General features: G+C 41.8%; 1 protein-coding gene across 2 annotated transcripts in view; it reads right to left on the bottom strand.

Moving 5' to 3' along the window:
* Positions 1-5,949: 5,949 nt before the first annotated feature.
* TAB3 (TGF-beta activated kinase 1 (MAP3K7) binding protein 3) overlaps positions 5,950-22,982 on the bottom strand; it is a 58,024-nt gene continuing 40,991 nt past the window's right edge. For both annotated transcript variants that reach the window (XM_073664730.1, XM_073664731.1), the window contains exons 3-8: positions 19,114-20,503; positions 13,227-13,387; positions 11,395-11,488; positions 10,377-10,466; positions 10,116-10,211; positions 5,950-7,278 (exon numbers count right to left, since the gene is read on the bottom strand). In XM_073664730.1, the coding sequence (XP_073520831.1) occupies positions 7,139-7,278; positions 10,116-10,211; positions 10,377-10,466; positions 11,395-11,488; positions 13,227-13,387; positions 19,114-20,503 (1,971 nt within the window). In that variant the 3' untranslated portion in view covers positions 5,950-7,138. The remainder of the gene's footprint in view (positions 7,279-10,115; positions 10,212-10,376; positions 10,467-11,394; positions 11,489-13,226; positions 13,388-19,113; positions 20,504-22,982) is intronic.

The raw sequence follows: 22,982 nt of genomic DNA, 5'->3' as shown, positions 1-22,982 counted from the left end.
ACATGTGCCTCACAGAATTGTATACACGTGGGCAGTGAAGAAAAAAATAATTACATTTTTTACCACAAAAATTTTGTTTAAGCCCCAGATTTTACATTTTCACATGGGGAAAGTGGTAAAAATGGCACCATAATTTGTCACACAATTTCTGCTGAATGTGGCTATACAGTACTGTTTTAGCCACACAGCAAGACTTTGGGGGAAGGAGCGGTATTTGACTCTCGGAGAACAAATTATCATAGAATAGTTTGCGGACTCCATATACAGAGTGTCACGCTGTCTCAACGTACAGGAGGTCAGGGGCCTGAGCTGACCCTAAACAGGGACCCTGACTAATCCCTCAACCTGGAGGTACTGTTAATGGTACAGAGGTCCAGGCCGCCAGCGTAACCCTAAACTCCTGAATATCCCTGAACCTCTGTAATCTAGTCCTGAGAAGGACCCCGATCACAACAATGGGGAACAGGATAGAAAATGCCCAATCACAGTACTAAACAAACGAGACAGTACAAGGGGAAAACCAAAAACCACCTTGCATACAAAAAACTCACACCACAATTACAGAAGGAACAACAACAGGTTAGGAGATAAATGATAAAGGGAGGAAGGGAATAAACCACACCGTATACTCTTCGCTCCGAACTCCACCAAATGGTCCGCTCTGTAGGTCTGCAAGAAATGCTTTCACCGACAACTTCCCTATCAGACCAGCAGGTATTTGAAGGAATCCCAATCCAGCAGCATTAACTGCAGCTGGGCGAGGCAGAGCCTCGTCAAGCAAAGAGGGAGAGAATTAACTCCCTCACTACCAAAACACAAAGCACCAAAAACTCAGCTGCGAGAAGTCAGGCTGTGTAGTCGCGACGATCTTTGTGGCGACACACCCGTGACACAGAGCCCCTGAGTGCCAGAAGAGCAGAATTCCCCTCAAGTGACCCCATTTTGGAAATTACACCCCTCTGGAAATTTATCTACAAGTGTATAGACTACATTAACTCCATGGGTGTTTTCCATAAACAAGCAGCAGTGGATGCTCCTGAAAATTGCAAACTGCCATTGTAGTGCCCAGTATGTTGTAGTCACCAGTACGATGTAGTGCCCAGCTCATGCTTCTGAAGACACGCACCCGTAAATTAGGCAGGTTCGCTACAGAAATGCCAAACATGTGGATGCTAAATGTGGTTCAGGCACACTGTGGGGATCAGAAGGGAGGGGGGGATTTGGATTTGCTGGATTTGTTTTTTTGGGGGGGTGGGGGGGGGGGGAGAGGAACCTTAGCACTTTTCCAGAGCCTTTGTACTACCAGTAACATGGAAGCCCAATATATTTCCATTGACAGATGACCGGCCCGAGTGGGGACTTGCTTTTTTGTGGATGGAGTTTAAGCGTTTATTGAGAACATTTTACATAACATTTGGGATCACATTTATCCTGTGCACTACGCTGAGCCCTTAGATCAGGATTTCCATCTAAATCTCCGAATGGCACGATTCAGCTGAACCGCCTGAAGGATCCATTCACTATAATTTGGCAGCAGAGATACTCTGGACTCCATGTGGTCTCTGTTCAGCAGTGCCCTTTTCAGAGGTGCACAAAATTGTGGCCGACTGTGCTTTTTTATGCATACTTAAAAAGACGCATACTGCTGGATCACAGGTCAGACGGCATCCAAAATGTCTCCATCTGCCTCATTATATGGAATCTTCCGCTAGAGGTTCCGTCTGAATCACGTATTTCAAAGTTTTACACAGAAAACCTGGTGTAAGTGCTCAACGTAGTTCGCAGGATAAATGTGAGCCGAGCCTTACTGCGATCTTTGGGAGAATGAACAAATCAACAACAGGTGAAGAATTGGTTTTATTTTTTTATGCTGTTCATAGTGTGGTGTAAGTTTTTAGACAACTTTATTCTACGGGTCAGTGTGATTACAGCAATACCAGATTTATATTGTTTTTTTTTTTTGTGTTTGGCTACTATCACACTAAAAAAAACTTTTGTTTTTGCACAGTCATATTTTGAGAGCTATAATTTTCTATATTTCTGCCAACATTCATGTAAGGCCTTGTTTTTTGGGGGAAGTGTTACTGTTTGTATTGGTACCATTTACGTTTTTATTAGTGCTATTCGTGTGCCATACACGATTGCCATGACGTACCTATATGTCAAAAGTCGGGAACCCCTACCCGACCATAACGTATAGGCATGTCAAAAGTCATGAAGGGGTTAATCGTTTGGCATATTATATACAATTTGCTTCTTTCAATTGGATTTCTGGTTTTCATTTTCCCATTTTGTTTTTACCAATATTGTGATTTTAACTAGGATTTCAGCATTATGATGATATATCTTGTCACTTGATGCTAAATTTTATGGGGTACAATCAAGCCCAGTAGTAGCATTCTCTCTTTTTATCCTAATCCGCTATGTTGTAATTTATAGGTAGTGACTTATTGGGTCACATACGGGTGAAATTAGTATTGAACACATCACCAATTTTCTAAGTAAATATATTTCTAAAGGTGCTATTGACCTGAAATTATCCCCAGATGTAGGTAACAACCCATCTAATACACAGGCAAAGAAATCAAACCATAAATGTACATACAATTAAGTTGTGTAATAATGAAAAATGACAAAGGGAAAAAGTATTGAAAAACATGACAAAAGAGGTGCAAAATGCCATGGACAATCATGACACCAGCTGAAGTCTATCAGCAATTAAGAAGCAATCCTGCTACTTGGTGAAAAATATCAGCTTCTCCTGCTGTAGATTTTACCATGATTTCCAATGGCATACATGTACTTGGTATACTATGATGAAGGATGTCCTGTCATCTGAACTATTGCCTTTAACTGACTAAAATTATTTGAAAATAAATTAAATGAGCTTTTGTAAACATGTTTTGGCTGGATTCCAGGGATGTGTACAGTCTAGATGAAGCTGTGTCATTGTCCACCTTGTACAGTTTGTGATACAATTTATGTTTCAACAGTCATACATTAAGATGTAGATTCTCCACATCTAATTAAAACATTGTCATGTAAAAAAAAGGTGGTCCTGACTTGTAGGGAGCACCCAAGGTCTTGTTCTATCATGTGGTGCGAGGTAAAGCCCAATTATGACTAACCCTTGCAATGACCTCTCTAGATTTGTGAGAATCTACCAGGGAGACAAAGGCATAGAACAGAACTCTCTTCCAAAACTGGGAAAAGGCATCCATCCATACATGCAGGAAGATCCAGAAAGAAAGAAAAGAAAAATAATCTAATCAGAGAACTTCTCAACCCTTCCTCTCCCCTACTCCAGAGGACAGTACATCGCCTGGAAATGCTCTAATTTGACTCTCAGTTAATATGATAAATCTGGAGAGAGCTTGAGATGAACAGCAAAGAGGCAAGAGACAGATAGTGGAAAAATCACCCTCTTTTACTGCCGAATATTTCTTCCATTATAGATTAAGGGGCCAATTAACCACGCAGTTTCACTAACATTTTGCGACTTTTTTTTTTTCACACCAATGACTACCAGCTCATACAACCTTTTGACAAGTATGCAGAGTTTAGGTGCACAGAGTGTGGCCAAGCACGCCTGACAAAATTAATCAAAATTTAAGCCACAGAAATGGAGTAAATTATGACAAAAGTACAATTATGGTATAAGGGCACACCAACTGAAAGATGTGCTAAATTCATTAAAGATAAAACGCTAGGGAGAAAGTAGCGCAAATAGGGCCTTACCTGACATACAACTGGAGTTATTTATCAGATTGTACTAAACTGATTTGACTTAAAAGGTGTTTTTAAATCATTGTACAGCTGCTGTGGATCCACGGGTTGCAAAACCGACAGGCATGAAGATGGGAATAATTTGTGGATACCGCTTGTGCTGCTGTGTATAGGAGAAGTCAATTCAAACGTGGTTTTTATTCAATGTGTTTCAAAGTGTCAAGCACTTCTTTTGTGGTCATTTCTTGAAGAAGTGCTTGACACTTTGAAATGCGTTGGAGAAAATCCACGTTTGAATAAATCCCTGAGAATTGATGTCACGCACATTGAAACACAGCAGTGCGAGAGTTATCCACAAATTATTCCCATCTTCAAATTCATTAAAGAGGCACACTGAGCATTCTGTACAAAATGCCAGCCTAAATGAATCGATGCCAAAGAGTTTGCTCTAAACTACTTTATGAAGTACTAGGGAGCTCTTCAGCTAAAATCACAAAGCTTTAGACTTTCATTTTGATCCCAGTACATTTCATAAGGAAAGGCAATTCTTACTCCACAACACACTCTCTGTTTTAGGTTTTGGCCAAATATAAACGTAAAGACAAAAAGTCAGGAAACAAGGGTACAATCCTTACCTGAACCAGCGTGACTTGGCCAGTATCATTGCTGGTATTATTAGGATCAGCGTACTGTGCTGTTACAGTGATTATTCGTAGTGACCAGACACATTAGAAGCTTCAGACAATCATACTCCATACTGCACAGAAAGCCTTCTGTGAAGACTGGATGGGTTCGTTTATGAAACCTATGCTGAAAACTTCACCCCTTTCAGCCAAAAAAAGACTTAGTTACTTACTGGTAAGGAGAATTTTCAGAACCCATCACAGCACCACGAGAGAGGGGATCCACCCACCAAGGACAGGAAACCTACAGGCTAAAAGGGCGGCACCTCTCTCTCACATCAGTTGGATTACAGAGCATGAGAGGACCTCCAATGGTTATTACAATAAAAACAAGCTTTTTACTTTGACCGTTGGTCTCATGCATTGCACTACTCATGTACTGCAGTGCTGGAGACCTCTCAGTGACTCACTGACGGAGCCTGGGAGACACTGCTTATATGCAGATGACCTCAGGGTACCACGGCAGTGATCGCAGGGGACAGGTTAAATCTTGCCTGAGTGGGTCTTTTAACCCCCTTTTTAACACTTAGATACCGCTGTTGCGATTGAGAGCGGTATTTAAGGGGTTAATCAGCCCCGATTGGTTTCGAAACCGGCCGGGGCCAATACCGCAGGGTGTCAGATGTCATGTACAGCTGTCACCAGTGGGAATTTCAGCCGATCTTCACTTTTTTCTCAGCGCCATTAAAAAGCGCCCGCTGAGGTATTCCTGAGGTTAAAAAGGTGTATCGGCGGTCATTAAAGGGGTATTCCCATCTCCAAGTTCCTATCCCAATATGTAGTAGGTGTAATAATAATAATATTAGCAAATACCTTTAGAAATGTAGTATAGTATTTTTGATTCGCTATGCCACTTACCTCATGTGCAGAGCAATACAGGACCTTAGGTATCCATGGTTACGACCACTAGCAGCTAGCTGTCACTTTATCAGTGGACGTAACCATGGATACCTAAGGTCCTGCAATGCCTGCACATGAGGAATGAGACATAGCGAATCAAAAATATTATACTACATTTCTAATTGGAGGTATTCTCTAATATTATTATTATACCAATTACATATTGGGATAGGATCTTGGAGATGGGAATACCCCTTTAAGGGGGTAAGAAAACTAAACCTGACACAAAATTGCTCATAACGCTTCCAAATGACAAGGAAGTTAAAGAGGAGTTTTTTTTCTTCTTTAAGGTTGTAGTTCCCAGTCCAGAGGCAGAGGAGGCGGTCTCTCCACAGCTACTGTCGGATGGCGATAGGGAAAACTCACATTCTTTCATCTCACAAAAGAATTAGGTGCTTTATTTTGTCAGCCACTTGCATGATGCAAACCAATCACCTTGACAATACAGGATTTTAGATGCATTAAAGTACCAATATGAATTTTTCACCCAGATTTTTTTTCCCACGTATTTTGTAATAAAAAAAAAAAAAAAAAAAAAAAAATTAAAAAATACCTTAATTAAAAAAAAAAATGCAGTGCACAACATTTCTAAATCTGCCTTCATGTAGGCTTGTTAAAAATGTGCAAATAACACAGCTAGTTTGACTCTGGCATTTTATTTTAATTAAAATCAAGTGGGTCCATCGAGGGCACAAAGTACCTTCTTTGCTGTAAACATCAAGCAATTTTCACAAAAAAAGGGAAGCTTAACAGCAGGTTAGGGTGAATAAGGAAAAGACATGGACAATGGAGGAAACATAGAATGTGTATCCGTACGCACATACACCACAGGTCCACGTTTCTTGTGAAATATCACAATCCAGTGAGCAGATAAAATAATGCTGTAGTACACATCAGGATTAGGTGGACTATTTACTTCTTGCTCTCAACTGCTGATAAATATACAATATATAGATATATATATATATTAGTGTATAGATTTCAAAGAACATAAATCAGCGCTTGGCAGAGGTGCCGTGAATAATCATACAAGATGGTCACATTTAATGTGCCTAACAGCTTTGGGGAATCACTTCAATAGGAATACAGACTTTATACATGCAGTAATATTTCCATTTTCAGCTTGGTATATATTAAAATTGTGAACATAACCAGTAGTTTGATGACATACCTTGCCTGACAAAACGTAAACTAAAATAGAAAAAAAGGAAAAAGGGGGGAAAAAAAAAAAAAAAGAAAACGACTACATCATCACATCAGATAATGTGCTCTAAAAGATAAGGCTAATACCTTGATTTCTTTTCACCAACAACATTTTAGAACAGCATTTTTCAGCTTGGATTGACTTAATTACCCTGAAAAAAAGCAGCAATTATGTCTCTGTGAATATGCTTTATAGGATATTTTACACTACAACACCTGCTCCCTGCCAAAGTCTTCATTCAGTAGGATACTGCTGGGAAGCAGAAAGAATATTTCTTGATCGTTCCGTCTTCCACTTCGTAAATCCAATCAATTGGTCTACAAAACTCCATCCCCACATGCCCCTCCATAATGTCTCATCTTCTGGAGAAGAAACCAAATGACCAGCATTTTGAAACCTCCATCATTTATGCCCAAAACTGCAGAGGGGGTTTTGGCGGATCACCAACAAAACGGTCCTGCCACTCATTAATATAACTTGTGACCAACGTGTCTCCAACTGCAGCACTGGAGCTGGGCTCAGCTTGCGGATTAACTTAAGAGTAAGGTCCCTTACTTTCTTGTGCATGCTAGATAGTAGTATCTTGATAAAAACTTCAAGCAAAGTGAAGCAGTGGGCAGCGAGCTCAGGTGAACCGAGGCATCTCACACTGCTCACAGCGGTTTAGTGCCGGGTGATTGAGAAAAGTACAGCTATTGCAGTTCCATGGAGACCCTTCAAAATCTTCATCTCTTGCTGGTCTCGGACTGGATCTGTTTCGAATAGCTGGAAAACAGATAAACAATCTCATAATATATATGTAGAAATGACAATATACAAAAAAAAAAAAACATGGTGAAAATTCGGGCAGGTAATATTATAGTAGGCAAGTACATGACATTTAACAAAACAAATACATATGTTGCGTAAATTTTCTGTAGAGCAGCATTTTATAATTATGACTCACCCCCTGGGCCATGTTGGGCAGCGTTGCGCATGCGGGGAATACCCGGAGCCGGGTCCGATAGGGGTAGTAGTCCTCGTGGCGGTGACCCGGTCCGTGCCCAGGGTGTCAAACTAAGTGGCGGTGCTTGGCATAAGATGTTGTTCTGTTCGACTACGCCACCCGTTGATTGCGGCTATGAAGCCGCCGCTGCAGGGCAGACCGCTGAGGCCGGTGGTGCAGCGTGGATGGTATAACCCCCAACGGGAGGGGTATAGCCTCAGGGCAGCTGACTAGGCAGGTAGGAATGATGGTGGAAGTGGTGGTGTGACAAGGAATCACTGAGACGTGCGGTTGCAGTTTTCACAGCTTTACTCACAGTTCTTTATCAGGTCACTTGTGCGCAGTAGGGACCACCCGAGCCGTGCTGCGCCCACCAGGTGAGGGACTCTGCTAACTCCCAGGCAGTTCCGGAGCGTGGTCCAAGGCTCCCCTCTCTTCCTTCCTACTGGCCGTCCCCACTAGGGACCCACCTTTGTCCGGCTCCCTCGGGCCTTCTGGTGGTGAAACCTTTCCCGGTTTCCCTGACCCTATATGGTATGCCTTCCTGGTGGATATGGTGAGGGGTCGCGCCAAGGCTTGACCACGACCTCCGGTTCCTGGCTGAGGATAATTGGCCTCCACCAATTTGGGATCCGGTACCCTTCTCTGCCAACCCTTCACCCGTTAACTCGTGGGATCTCAGGGTTCCCTCTCTTCTTGCGTCTCTGGGCCTTTCCTGGTGTTCCTGTTTCTCCTTCTTCTTTCTCTCTCTCTCTCTGCCTCAGGCCTCCTCTCCAGGCCTGGCTTTGGAGCTGGGCCCAGACTGAGCCACAGCTCCCTGTCAGCCCTCTCTGGCTGAGCTCCTCTCTGAACTGACTCACTATCCAAGATGGTGCCCACCTTTTATACTCCCCTCTGACACCCGAGCCCAGGTGACCAGCACCCAATGGGCTCCTACCTATGCCCAGAGTCCCTCCCCTGTCTGCTCCTACACCACTGGGATGTTCCTCCCCCCTCCCCACTCCAGCCAGGGACAGAAGCTGTCGTACCTGCACATCTATCTGGTGGGAGTACCGTTGGTCTGTCCCCCGGAAATGGGGTGAGTGTAGTGTATGCAGCCTACTGAGCTATGTTCCACGCTCCATCCTTACCCGGGAGTGGAATACCGCACCTCTGGTTCGAGGTGCAATGCCCCTGTAGCAGCCGAGTCCTCGGGGTGCTACAATTACATGTTAAATCGTTTGGAGATTTTCACCATTGACTTCACAAGGAGAAAAATAACCCTGGCACTTAAACCTGCATATAATAGTTTACTTGGGATTCTGCTGCAGATTACGTATGAAACCTCACCTGCAGATTTAATTAAATGGGGTAGATGACTTTCACATGGTTAAGGCTCTGTGGTTTGTCCAAAAAAGGTCAAGGCTTTACTACCTAAAGTGCAACACCATGCACAAAAAATATACAGAACTAAATTGTGGTTCAAATATTCCCGGCTCAAAGTTAGTTATGTAACTAACAGCCCGGTGGCTAGCACTGTAGCCCTGCAGTGCTGTGGTCCTGGGTTCAAATCCCACGAAGGACAACATCTGTATGTTCTCCCCGTGTTTGCGTGGGTTTCCTCCCACACTCCAAAGACATACTGATAGGGAATGTAGATTATGTGCCCTGATGGGGACAGTGATGATGTCTGTAAAGCGCTGTGGAATTAATGGCGCTATATAAGTGAGTAATAAAAATAAAATAAATAATGTGTGGTGTAAAAAAAAAAGAGAAGCTGACAGCTGATGCATGCTACGTGATCCAGGGGCAGCATATATTAAAGGGAATCTGTCACCCTCTGGGAGATATGAGACCTCTAATATGGGCATACAGGTTATAGAAAAGTAAATCTATACATACAGGAGCATCTCACTAAATTAGAATATCATCAAAATAAACTGATAGGCAAGGATTTCTGGGCTTCCTAATCAGATAGGCGGGGATTTCTTGGCGTCCCCCGGGCGCCAAGCGCGTGAAAACCGATTTTTTAAAACTACATTTTTTGCAAGCAGACCTCTACTATGGGCCATACAGGTAAGTATAGATTTACTTTTCTATAACCTGTATGCCCATATTAGAGGTCTCCTATCTCCCAGGGGGTGGCAGATTCCCTTTAAGCACTGGCTAAGTAAACTCAGCCAGGTATGTACGACAAACAAAATGCCACAAAATTTCAAGGAAAAACAGACTTTAAAAGCTGTGCTGTAGACTAGTGGGACAGGCGGGTCACCAGCGGCTTCTCCCTGCCCCATATTGAAAGGTCTCTACCTATATGCACATATTGGTTATTAAAGTATGTTTTTCTCTGAAACGCCACAGCCTTTCAGAGTCAACCATACCTGGCGGAGTTCATTCATGCGGTCCATAGTAGTGTGTACCGGCTGTCAGGTTCTCTTTAAGTTTACACCACATATTAGATGACTTGCTTTGAGCAGGAAATTTGAACCACAATTTTGGCCCATTATTTTTTAATGGAAATAACCTGCAGCTAATATGACATGTGAGGACTTTCCGTAAAATGAGAACTTTTCTACATGCGTACTGCAATTTAAAGACACTATACACAAGAAAATAGTATTCAAAATGGAATACATACCAATGTCCACAGCACTTGGGTTCGGAATATCAGGTGGCTCAACTTTTGTGGTCACACTTATTCTTCTGGCTTTTCGTTCTCCTGACTCAGAAGATTCTTAAGAAAAAACAAACACCTTAAAATTCTAGTGTCTAAAACAAAAGATTAAATAGACAGATAAATGGGTTAATTTTACTATTCAGGAAATATTAGATTAAGATCTACTTTTTATTGCAATCTATTTAAAGTTTAACTTCAAGTATAATTTTAACCTAAAAATACCTTTTTTACACGAGTTGGGAGGTACAGCAGGACCAGGAGCTATGTTATCATAGAAGTTGCTCATTGCCTTTGCATCAAGTTTTCCCACTCCTTTGTTTCACAAAAGAAAAGAAAAAAACATGGGATTTTAGGAATCAATGACTAGTAGTAAGCACATATGGATTTTTTTTTAGGTGTTTAATTTGGAACAGATCTGCTTAAAAATTCATCGAAAACGGCTTGTGAATTTAGTCTCTTGCATATATGTGACTTGTGAGCAGAAATAGTCGATGTGGCAGGGAACCTGAAAGCAGCGAGCGTTTCCTATTTTAACATTTTAGGATATCCTTTTTCTAACGGCGACAAACACCTTTAAATAAACAGTGAGAACAAACTGTCATTTTGTCAGCAGGTTTCGTCAATAACAAAGATTACCAGAGAAGCTAATCCAAATATGACAATCAATAAATCTGCACTTCCTGTTCCCGTCTAATCAAAACATAAAAACGACACTCTCTCCGTAGGCAAATATAAGGAGAATTACCAAACTTTCTCCAATTAAAGAGGATTAAAGCCCAAAACTTTTAATATGGCCACTAATTAAAAAAATAAACTCTCTCTTCCCATTTAGTAATATGTGGCCATTTGAGAAGATTTGGGTGTAATCCTCTTTAATTGTATACACATATTGTACACCCTTGGTCATCCTAAACTAATCTTTAAACTTGCTGGTCACGGAAAACGAGAAAGATTTATTATACAAAGAAATGGAAGCTTTCACAGAAGGGCCTTGGAGATCAACTCAGTATCAGCTACACTCCAAATAGAACAAGTTTATGAAATACAGGATATTACCAGATTTAACGTGAGGCCAGTACTTATTAAAAGATAATTATGACAAAACTTCCTGCAGTTATTTTGAAAATAAATTTTCCTTAAAAAAAACAACAAAAAAACCCCCTTAAAAACACAAGCTTTGTTGATGCTTAAACATGTGCATGTCCCAGTTACTCCCACGTACGAGATCCTTCACGTTTACCTCTGGACTGCAGCAAGTCGACTTCTTTCAGTGTACAATCTATATTTATTTGGAGCTGCCTATTCAGGCTCCTCAGTCTGGTCATCTCTTCTGGCTGAGAGGATGGATAACAACAGAAGTACAGCAAGCGGCAAGAAAACAAAGCAGACATAACTAACCCCTTAATGACCACCCCAGCGAGTGTTATGGAGAATTCTGCAGAAGCACCGTCTTTATATTTTGGTGCTGCAGAAATCTACAGAGCTGTGTGTTGCACAGTCCAGATTCTCAGCTGCCAGCTGCTGATCATTGGATAATAATCGGAGGCAAAGAAAGTTAGTCTCTGATCATTTAACCCTTTAGGTGCCACAATGAAATACCAGGGGACTAGTTTTCATGTCTGGCTATGACCCAGAGGATAATCTTCTCCAAGTATATTTTCTCTAAAGAAAACACAATGTGAAGCCCAACGACACAATTGCAGTTTATTTAGCATTCCTCTTAAAAAGATATCAAATGATATCGATCCCAAAATAGTACTAGTAAAAACTTCAATCTCAAAAACAAAAAAACAAGCCCTAATACGGCTATATTGACTTAAAAAAAAAAAAAAAAAAGTGTGGGGTGGGGGTGCTCAGGAACGTAGCTATTCAACCCCCCCCCCACCACCATAAAGCAATCATTGACATGTTCCTGCTAACTTATGGAATCTTAAACTTTACTGTGTGGTTAAGGCTGTGTTTCCATAATGAGCTTTTGATGTAGCAGATTTTCTACACTGTTTCAGCACATATTAAGTAAATTAGATTACTTGCGGGTTTTTATTGCATTTTTATCGCTGCGGGGTTTTTTTCCCCTCTGTTTGGTATGTCATATTTTAAACAAAGCGGTTTTGTTTTCAATACTTTCTGGTATTTGGTTTTGATAGAACTTTATTGATATAGTTATATGCAGATTACATGCCTTTTTGATGGGGAAAAATTACTAAAAATGCACGTGCGTTTTTTACCTGTGGATTTTCTGCATCTAATACAAGTCAATGGGCAAAATCTGCACATTAAACTCAGCGTACCCACAAGAAAAATTGACATGTTGCAAATTTGAAACACGCACCGCAGGTTCCACTTTGCTGGAATTGTAAGACTCTGCGTTTTTGCCGCAGCATCAAAAACTCAGTGGGCACATAGTTATATCTATTTTAGGCTATGAAAAGATTAAAAAAAACAAAAAACAAAACAATTGTTGAATCGTTGATTTTTTTTCCATTTTTCCTCAGAAATAAAATGTTAATATGTCAGTGATCTGTACCCCAAAATATCAAAATGGGGCGTTCCTCCAAATATAAAGAAAAATTATGGTGCAGGAGTGTGCACAATAACAGGTCTTTGAAATAACTTGGATTGTACTCCCTAGATATCAGCATGGACTAGCCAATGTCTGCACTTTAGGTTACGCTGTTCCTGTGTAGTAGGAAACAGTGTCCTGTCTCCTCAGTCTTCTCCAATATGGCAGTCAGCGTTGTAGGATCACATTTGGTTCCACAGTGGTGGCCCTCGTAGTGGCTACACGGGCCTAGGAGGCAGAGAAGGCCACTGTGCTCCTAGTGCACAGATGTGAGCGTTCCACTGCATGGCCAGTATCTAGTCCATACTTACGACTTCAAGTAGAATCTGCTATGCAATGTATTTATTTTGCAACATAATCATTTCTGTATATGATTTTTTTTATTTGGGGGGTTGGTGGAGGGGGTTATCCTTTAAATATAGCAGCAATTAAAGAGTGTGATACCAGCTGAACAGCAGGTGATTCTTATTAGAGAGCCTGATGTGAACAAGGCATGGCAGACAGCTTACAGTTGGGATTGATGTGGTACAGCTCACTCTCCTCAGGCGTCTTTGCATCAGATCGTGCTCCATTCCATTCACTTCGGCCTTCAACATCTCCAGGTTGTCTTTTTCAAGTTTTAGTTCCTTTGCAAGTCTTTCCATTCTTGCACGCTGGTGCAACAATAAGGCTATGAATAAGAACACCAGATTGTATTATTCTAAGTTTTTCATGAGTCAATATCATGCACAGTCAGACCAAATGGAAATCTTGACCTTCTCGTACTACTCTAGGCTTCTAGCTATAAAGAGGCTCTTCAACTAATTGTAGGGTTAAAAATCTGATTTTGGCTGCATGCTATAATGTGGAAGAAGAATACCTGAGAGCTGCGCTCCCTGATGCAGTTGTTTATGCATGTTACATGAACTCCAAGTATTACAAGAAATGAGGGATAAATCTCTGTATTTTGCACACAATGCCAGTCTCTCAGACTGAACAGAATCGGTCTACAGCCTTTATGGATCAATAAATATTCCAACAAGGGTGCTTTGGTCATACTGCCTGTATAGACATGATGTATAATAGAGGTGAACAAAGTGGACTGTGCTTTTTTGCACTGCCTATTAAAAATTTAAGGGGCTTTCTGGGCTAAAACTACATTTCTGCAGTACCTCTACGGAAATAACTTCTGACAGTGTGCAAAAGGCACATGCAGGATATCACTCGGTTATCTGTCAAGTGGTCACCATGCGACCACAAATATGTAAATTCCATATGTGCCGACTAGCAACGTTTCCCTGCTTCTCCCAAAGCTCAAGGAGATGAGAAACCAGTCGGCACGTTGTCGTCAACATGCAAATTGTATACCTGCGCACTCGTGACTGCAACTGGAGCAGGCACACAGCCAGGAATCCTAACAGTGTGCATATTACACTGTCGGGATTCTTCAGGGTCTCTAATGTAGTTTTAGCCCAGAAATGCCCCTTAAGTTTTACTTTCCTAAGGTTTCGCAGATATTTATGGCATATCCACAGTGTGCACTGTTGCCTCCATAAATCCCATAGACTTGGCGAAAGATGAGCAAATGTGCATTCAGGTCTCCAATCTGTCACCACTGAATTTTACTGAATAGGAGAGAACCAATGGGTATATAATAAATGACTAAAATGGAATAAAACAAAAACTTTAAATAAACATGAGATAAACTGTTATAGCGGTCTAGAAATTATCTTGGATAACCACTTTAAAGGGAATCTGTCACCCCCCTGGGCGATATCAGACCTCTATGGCCATACAGGGTATAGAAAAGTAAATCTATACATACCTGTATGGCCCATAGCATCGGTCTGATTGCAGAGAAAAGCACTTTAATAAATTATTTTTACCACAGGCTTGGCGTCCGGGGGACGCCAACCAATCCCCTTATTATTCCCCTAAATCCCCGCCTCTCTGCTTAATTATCATACCCCCCCCTCACCTGCACGTCACAGGGCCCTATGACAGGCCCTATGATGTGCATTGTGCTCCCTGACTTCCGGGCATGCGCAAAGCGCCGCTCACATAGAGCACGCTTTGCTTCATCCCGGCCCCGCCTACCTGTGCTCTGCGCCACAGGTTCCTATTGCGCAGGCACTGGAAAGTGACAGTGACCCCCCCAGCGCCTGCGCAATAGAAACCTGCAGCGCAGTGTACGGAGAGATGGGGCCAGGACGAAGCAAAGCACTATCTATGTGAGCGGCACTTTGTGCATGCCCGGAAGTCAGGGAGCACAGGGCCTGTCACAGGGCTCTGTGAAGTGCAGGGGAGGGGGAGGGGGGGGGGGGATATGATAATTCAGCAGAGAGGCGGGGATTTAGGGGAATAATAAGCAGATCGGCGGGGATTGCTTTGCGTCCCCCGGACGCCAAGCCTGTGGAAAAAAGAACTGATTAAAGTGCTTTTTCCTGAAATCAGTCCTCTGCTATGGGCCATACAGGTATGTATATAGATTCACTTTTCTATACCCTGTATACCCATATTAGAGGTCTGATATCGCCCTTTAAATCGGGTGGTCACGGTGCGTCCTTAAAGAGTCTGTGCTGCTGTTAGCAAAATATAGCTGCATTTAAATTTAGATTAAAAGTCAACATGAAAAAAATCTGAAAATCTCAGACCTGAGCATTTGCCTTTTCCCAGCTGGACATTACAGACCTCTCTATGGTCATTAACGTTCTCCACCAATACTCCAAATACACAATAGTCTTCTATCCTCTATATCTATGTACTGCTGTTCACTGGGATTTACCCTGCTGTGACTAAACACCATTTCAACCTTTACATTCAAAGAAAAATGTATTTTTGTGAATAAACCATCAATAATTTGAGCAGAGACCTTGTGACAATTGAGAAAGAAAGAAATTACATATGAGCCGAATATTAATGTGACAAATACATTGGTAACATTTTGTGAGGCTTCAATTTGATATTATAAAAAGGAATACAGAGGTATATCAAATTTTTTAGGACATCTTATTTTCATAAGGAGCAAAGAATATGATAAAAGAACATTACACATACCTTCTAAGCCCAGAGAAAGTAACCCGTTAGTGCACATGCAATTCATATTTAATTGTTCAGCATGTGCATACTGGCATTAGGAGCATAATCCCACATGGATTAGGGATTAGGCACAGTACACACTTCTGACTCACTAGAAACACAACACAATCAGAGCACAGTTCACACCAGTGAAACATTATAACCAGAGCTGCTTGCTGTTGTTCAGACTTTAAAAAGGGACTGTCAGCACAGAATGACTGTTCAAACCAAGTCCAGGCGCTCGGTGCATTATGGTGGGGCCAATCATTTCTATACACCTTCCCACCTGCCTGTTACATGCATCTCCTCCCTTCTCTGGCTCTATAAAGCCAGAGCTGTCAATGAGGAGGGAGGTGATGGTGTAGATTGAGGGGAAACAAGCAGGGGGGGAAGGTGTATGTAGATGATTGACCCCACCTTTATGCATCTAGGGGTGGTACTTAGTTTGAACAGTCATTCTGTTGCTGACAGAGTCCCTTTAAGTGCACGTTCCCACCTGCTTAGTTTCCATCTATGCCCTTTTCTGACTATGAAGCCAGAGATGTCAGAGAAGAGGAGAGGGGTGGCGATAGAAGTATAAAAAAAAAAAAAAAAAAAAAAAAAAAAAGCAAGTGAGACGGTGTATATAAAGGACTGGCCATGCCATGATGCATAGAGTGCCTGTACTTTGTTTGTTTGGACAGTCATTCTGTGCTGACAGAGTCCCTTTAAAGTGAACCGGTCACCTCAAGAAAATCTGCAAGTAAAATTGCTGTGTAGCTGGGTTACTGGAGCAGCAGCTACAGGGAAAAAAAATTCTACTTTACTCTCCTGGCAGCCGCTCGCTGTCAGTCATCAAGGACAGTGCAGGCAGCAGTTCATGTCACTGCTCACTATTTCATGAGCGTGGTGTAATCACACCAAAGCACACTGACTGACTGCCTGCTCTACAGCGTGCTGTACAGTCTGTTTAGAGCAGGCCATCAGAGTGCGGGGAGCGATTATAACTGCACTCACTGAATAAAGAGCAGTGACTTTAATCGTTCCCTATACTGCACCAATGAATGGAAAACAGTGCCTGCTGTGAGAATAAAGCTATTTTTCCTGGTCTCTGCTGCTCTAGTAAGCCAGCTACACATGGTTTAAATATTATTTATCTGCAGATTAACCCTATATCTGGAAGTAAATCATGTTTCTCAAGGTGATAGTAGCCCTTTAAAAGGACCCGTCAGCAAGGCAGCATGTAGTGGAAATAAGGGTGAAGAACCAACATGCACAATCCTTTGTTCCTGCATAAAATAAGCTGCTGCCATAGGTGTCTGGCAGTGGTTTACCCACCGTCCCTACTGATAACACATGCATGCAGGTTTATGGAGGGGTGGGAAACCCTGAGCTATTAATGGTTTATGAGCAGTCAAACATTTTATTATATCTATATCTGCAAATTAAGAATAACCACATTGGTTCATAGAGCCTAGCAAAGAAATAAGTAGCCTGCTGTATTCATGAAGGAAACCTACAGAGATTCTGATAGTACCCATAACATTATCGAGACATGAATTCAGTAGATGAACAAACAACTATAGCCAAACATTGAGAATCTGGTAGTACATGTCAGGTCTCACTGGGCACTCAATGCTTGGCCAGGTTCATTCCACTGTGGATCTGTCTCTTCTCACTCTTAGCAGTGCAGCTAATATGATTCTAGCAATTGCTTTAATCAACATTTAAAAACATTTGGTTAGTCATTTTACTTTTGTACTACAATAAAACTCAGTCCCCAATTCATAATTTGCATTTTTATTTTTGTAAGTAGTTTATTTCATCTAGTTTTTCCTTTTGCGCTAATTGATTTTGCAACAAGAGGAGTTATCCACTAGTGGACAACTCCTGCTTAATCACTTCAGTGGCCCATAGAAAATAAAAACAGTCAATACTCACCTCCTGAAACAGCACTGTTCCTGCGATTACGGTTCTTGGCAAGTCACGTGACATTTTACCGCTGCGACCAATCAGCAAATGGTTGCAGCTCTTCACTATTCCATCAGAGTGGATATCCACTCTAGGGGAACAGTAAAGGCTGCAGCCAATCAGCGGCCATTGATTGTTGCATCACATGACAGTTGCAGACAACATCACGTGTTCAGTCTAAAATAAAAATCGCAGTAACCGGGCCGCTGCAGGAGGCAAGTATCGACTGCTTTAATATTCTATGGGACACTAATGTAATTAAACAGGAGTTGTCCAGTAGTGGACAAGCACTTTAAATGTGACACACGCTGACTTACACAAATGCAAAGATGCTTTTTTTGCTCTTCATTTTAACTTGCGCCCTTTTTGAATAAAATGTGGCATGACCCTTAAAGGGGTTTTCCCACGAACGAAAGTTGATTTTAATCAATAGATCTTGGAATAATAATAAGTTCCACAATTGGATGTGTTTAAATAAAATGTTCCTGTGCTGAGATAATGTTATAAATGTGCCCCTGCTGTGTACTGTGTAATCTCTGTGTCTGACATACAGGACCATGGTCTGATCATACCACATCTCCTGGGCATGGGGGATGGGAAGCAAGAGAGTATACAGACATTACAGCATGGGATCTCAGCTGATTCTTTTTGGAGGTAAAACATTTCCCTGCCTGTTTTTAAACAATGTTTTACTTCAAAGCAAGAATCAGCTGTGATCCTCTGCTGTAATGTCTGTATACTCTTTTGCTTCCTCCCCTGCCCAGGAGATGTGGTATGATCAGACCGTGTTCCTGTACGGTCAGACACGGCCATTACACAGCGGCACATTTATAAGATTATCTCAGCACCGAAACATTTTATTTAAAGACATTCAGTTGTGGAACCTATTATTATTCAAGTATCTATTGATTAAAATGAACTTCTGTTAGTGGGAAAACCCCTTTAAGTTAAGATATAAAATGCTGTGCATTAGTCTTCAAGGGAGAGCTAGCAAAGGAACCCATCAGACTTTGGGAATAGTTATATGGCAGAATAACTCAGACAGGAATCGCAACGTAATGTTCAGACTGGCCAGCAGCTCTCCTGACCCGAGCGTGACAGCTGCATAGAAATACATGTTGTCACGCTCCTGTTGGGAGTTTGAGCATTGCGTTGTGATCCTCGTCCGAGTTATACAGCCATCTGAAGTCTTTCCCTATAGTCTAGGCCGGCCTTACTGTGAAAAGCTGCAGCATTTCAGAGTAAAATACACTTAGCTGCAGTCGTGCAGTAAGGCTCTGATTCATGCTGCTCATGGTTCTCTTTAACAAAATAGGTATTATAAATTCACTTAGGTTAATTCCTTACTTGATAAAACGGAAAAAAAACAACAAAAAAAAAACAACTTACCTTGTGTATAAGCGTAATCATCCGAGCCCGAACTTGAACTTCTGTGGTATTTAGGAATACCTTTTTCTACACCAGATATTGGCATTAATGAAATGGGTTGTATTGGTTCTGGAGCTCCTGGATGATGCTCTTGGTCCACAATATTTAAAAGATTTTCAGTAGGAGCCCGTGCAACAGTAATTTTTAAAAAAGCTGGGTTAGATGGGGACATCAGTACACGTGGAGAAGGGGTTGGAGAGCCAGAGGTGGCTGGTGGTTGTGTGTATGTAATATACAATGGGTTAACTCCGTAAGGAGTCTTTGGCTGTCCAGGCAAAGCTCTTGAGGGGGACCCTGACCGTGCATTTGAGGCATATGCAGACTGATGACTCCTCTGGGAAGACTGATTACTTATCGGTGAAGGACTTCTATTCATTGCAGTTCCAGGTCTTTGCGGCGACTCCACTGTGATTTCTATCTTGTTCATTGGAGCTTTACTTATGCCAGATCCATAGGGAAGATAGGATAAGCTACTTTGCTTTGGATATGGAGGTGGAGCTTGCTGAAAAGAATGAGGTGATGCTGATGGACTAGGTGGCAAAAACACATGTGAAGTCTGGTGGCCCAATGGATTGGGCTGCACTTGATGCTGGGGAGAGCCGTAAGGAGATGTGCACTGAGATGTGGGAGGGGAACAGAAAGAAGGCTGTGGAATCGGGGACTGCTTTGGAGAATACTGTGTAGGTTGATAACCTTGAGAATACAAAGGAAGAGGACATGGACTATAGTTAGGCATATTAACCGAAGGAGATTGTGTCCAAGGAGAGTTCTGTGGGGTCTGCCTACCTGGAGAATTTTGTGATGACTGCCTTATGTATATAGAATTCGGAGTCCCATAAGGATTGCTCTGAACTTGAGGAACAATTTGTAAAGCTCTTGGCACGTTGTGAGCTGAAGGTATATTTTGTGACACTGTTACGGTAATAGGATTTGGACTATAGCGAGGTAAGTGCATATATGTTGGCAGCGGCGCTTGCATAGCTGATGAATTTACACCTTGCTGCTGAAGAGGGGGTGGAGTCTGTGAGTTACGACTCTGGTCATTCAAGAAAAATGGATTAAAATTTTGTGCCACAATTGCTGGCGCCGAATGGGGCTCTACTAAACAGATAAACTTGCCAGAAGCACGCTGTGGGTCAATGTGCCCATCACTTGAACTATGAACCAGAGGCCGTCCATTCATCGGTGTCCCATCTCCTCCTTGGAAATTGCTGCCTGAATGGATACCAAGATTGATGTGCAAAAGATTGCCATTTGTTCTACTGTCCTCAGGGTTGTGCCCCTCCATATAAAGGTATTTGCAGCTTTCTTGGCTCAGAGCTCTGCAGCAAGCTTCAATGTTGCCGTTGTTCTTTAATTAGATAGAGAAAAAAAAATAAATCAGAATTATAAATGGCTAAAAGCAAATTCAGTGCAGAATGTTGAAACATGCATTACTGAACACAAATTGACTTGTAACCAGCTTATCAGAATGTAGATATTGAAATAATTAGTAGTACAGCATGCAAGCATATTCAACAGGCTAGTAATTCCTGGTAGATAATAAGGCCTTTTTCAAACCAGACATGTACAATTTTTTATCTCTTTTTTACATTTTGACAGGTGCAGTTACCAAACTACATAATGGCATGTTAAAGGCTTATTTCCACCATTGCCAATACCAAAACACTGACCAGCACCTCCAAACACAATAAGACAAGTGTGAACAGATGCAAGCCATCACAAAACCAAGAAAATACAGTCGCACTCTGAAATGCTATAATATGCAAACACTGAATATATGAAATTGTATTACTGCTATATAAAAGAAGTTAAAAACTTAAGGTACTTCGTGTACAAGTTGGCCAATTAATGAGGGACCAAGAGCCGCGACAAAGCGTTCCCCTTTGTTGGGACCCTGACCCTATATGCTTCCCCCGGGATCAAAGCCTACAATTTTAAGGGCATGCAGGATCCTGCTCTAATTAAAAATGCCTTAAGACTGATGTGAGAAGTGCTCAGTAAGAAGTGTACTACAAATATATAAAACAACAAACAAAAAGCAGTCACAAATATATAAAATTTGGTTTCTTGGTTATATTCCCACAATGGCAATATTTTATTTCCACTAACTGTGTTTTGTAAAAAAAAAAAAAAAAAAAAAAAAAAAAAAGGATCTGCGTGACTATCGTTAATTTACAGTAGAAGCCTAACATAACAGATAGAGATTATATATATATATATTTTAATCTCCCTCTGCCCCTGTGTATCCAGCAGCACCCTACTTCTCCTCTGTCCTGCAGTTCCCTCCACAGGCAATTTTTATTTACATGGATGAAGGCACCACTAATAGGTTTGAATGCAGCCACTATGACCCACTATTTGACCAATATTCGTTTATATTTACAAACTCCACTTTTTATTGGAGGTTCAGGATGATCTTTAAAGGATCAACTGTCACCAGCAAAAATGCTATTAACCTGCAGATATGGGGTTAATCTACAGATTAATAGTGTTACTAACCTGCCCGGCGCCCACACTTAACCGAGTGCTGTGGGGGGACGTGGGAGGAATTAACTTTATTCTCCCTGCAGAGTTCCGGTTTCAGTAACGGGGGCAGTGCCAGTTCAGCCACCGCTCTGAGAATACAGAGAAACTGCTGTAACTGCACCCCCGGTCCTGATTGACACTGGCTCTACATTGGGGCCGGCTAGCAGTCAGAGCCAGGGGCACGGTTACAGCAACCGCACCGATGCCTGAAACCGAAACGCTGCATGGAGTGGGGGTAAAGGTAATTTTCTCCCCACAGCATTCGGCTACATCCAGGCGCCGGGCAAGTTAGTAAGGCTATTAACATGCAGGTTAATAGTGTTTCTTTTGCTGGTGACAGGTTCCCTTTTAATGGCAACCGAGTGTACAGAGTGCTTTGGTGGGGGTGATAATTAGGGGTGTGGAAAAAAACGGAAGACAGAAAACAGAGATCACAATAGGATTTCAAGAATAACCCCTTTAACACCAAGTGGAAATGCTGCTGATTCTAAGGCTGAATTTGGTTATGCAAAATTTGCAGCATATTACAGTAGATGCTGGGTGGATAAAACTTTAACAAATCTCATCCACATGCTTCAGGAATTTAACTGAACACAAATTTTCCCAATTATGATTTTAAATAGCAGCATGTCAATTCTTCATTCATCGGGCATTAGTTTCTTTACTGGGGAACTTAGAAAGCTTAATTTTGCTGCAGATGAACAAAAAAAAAAAAAAAAAAAAAAAAAAAAGTAAAAAACTCAAAAACACACTTTACTCATCACCCCACAATATCATTGTCAGCTTCCCTCCTGTGCACTGTAGAAACCAGCATCCTATGCTAATCGCTACTGTCACACTTTGGCCACGGCCCCATTATCAGAGAAAAAATACTAACCAAATACTGGTAGTGGGGCCGTGGCAGCAGACACATGCATGAGACGTCACTGCAGAAGGCTGGTTTCAACAGAAACCAAAAGGGCATCTGGCAAGGAACCCAAAAATAAGCAACAGCTTCTATTCTCATAAGAGCCCGTCTCCTCACCATGTCCTCAATTGCCTATTCTCATGTAGCTCAATATTTACCTAGACGATGGGGAAAAATCTCATTGGTGGATATTGTACAGCACAGAATATGTCTTCCTCTGAGGCTCCATATGCTCCAACTGTAATTGCACCATCCGCGTCATCTCCTCCTGACTCTATTGATACTCTTGCCACCCCAGAGCTCCTCATTGGGCCCAGTGATGATAGCCATCTGAATATCCCAACCAAATGGAGCCAGCAATTACCCTTCAAGATGCGGACCACCTTGAAAAAAT

Source organism: Phyllobates terribilis, unplaced genomic scaffold, assembly GCF_046119375.1.
Source record: "Phyllobates terribilis strain yellow unplaced genomic scaffold, ASM4611937v1 Scaffold_2__4_contigs__length_985480577, whole genome shotgun sequence".
Classification (NCBI taxonomy): domain Eukaryota; kingdom Metazoa; phylum Chordata; class Amphibia; order Anura; family Dendrobatidae; genus Phyllobates; species Phyllobates terribilis.
This window is presented reverse-complemented; position numbering and strand designations above follow the sequence as displayed.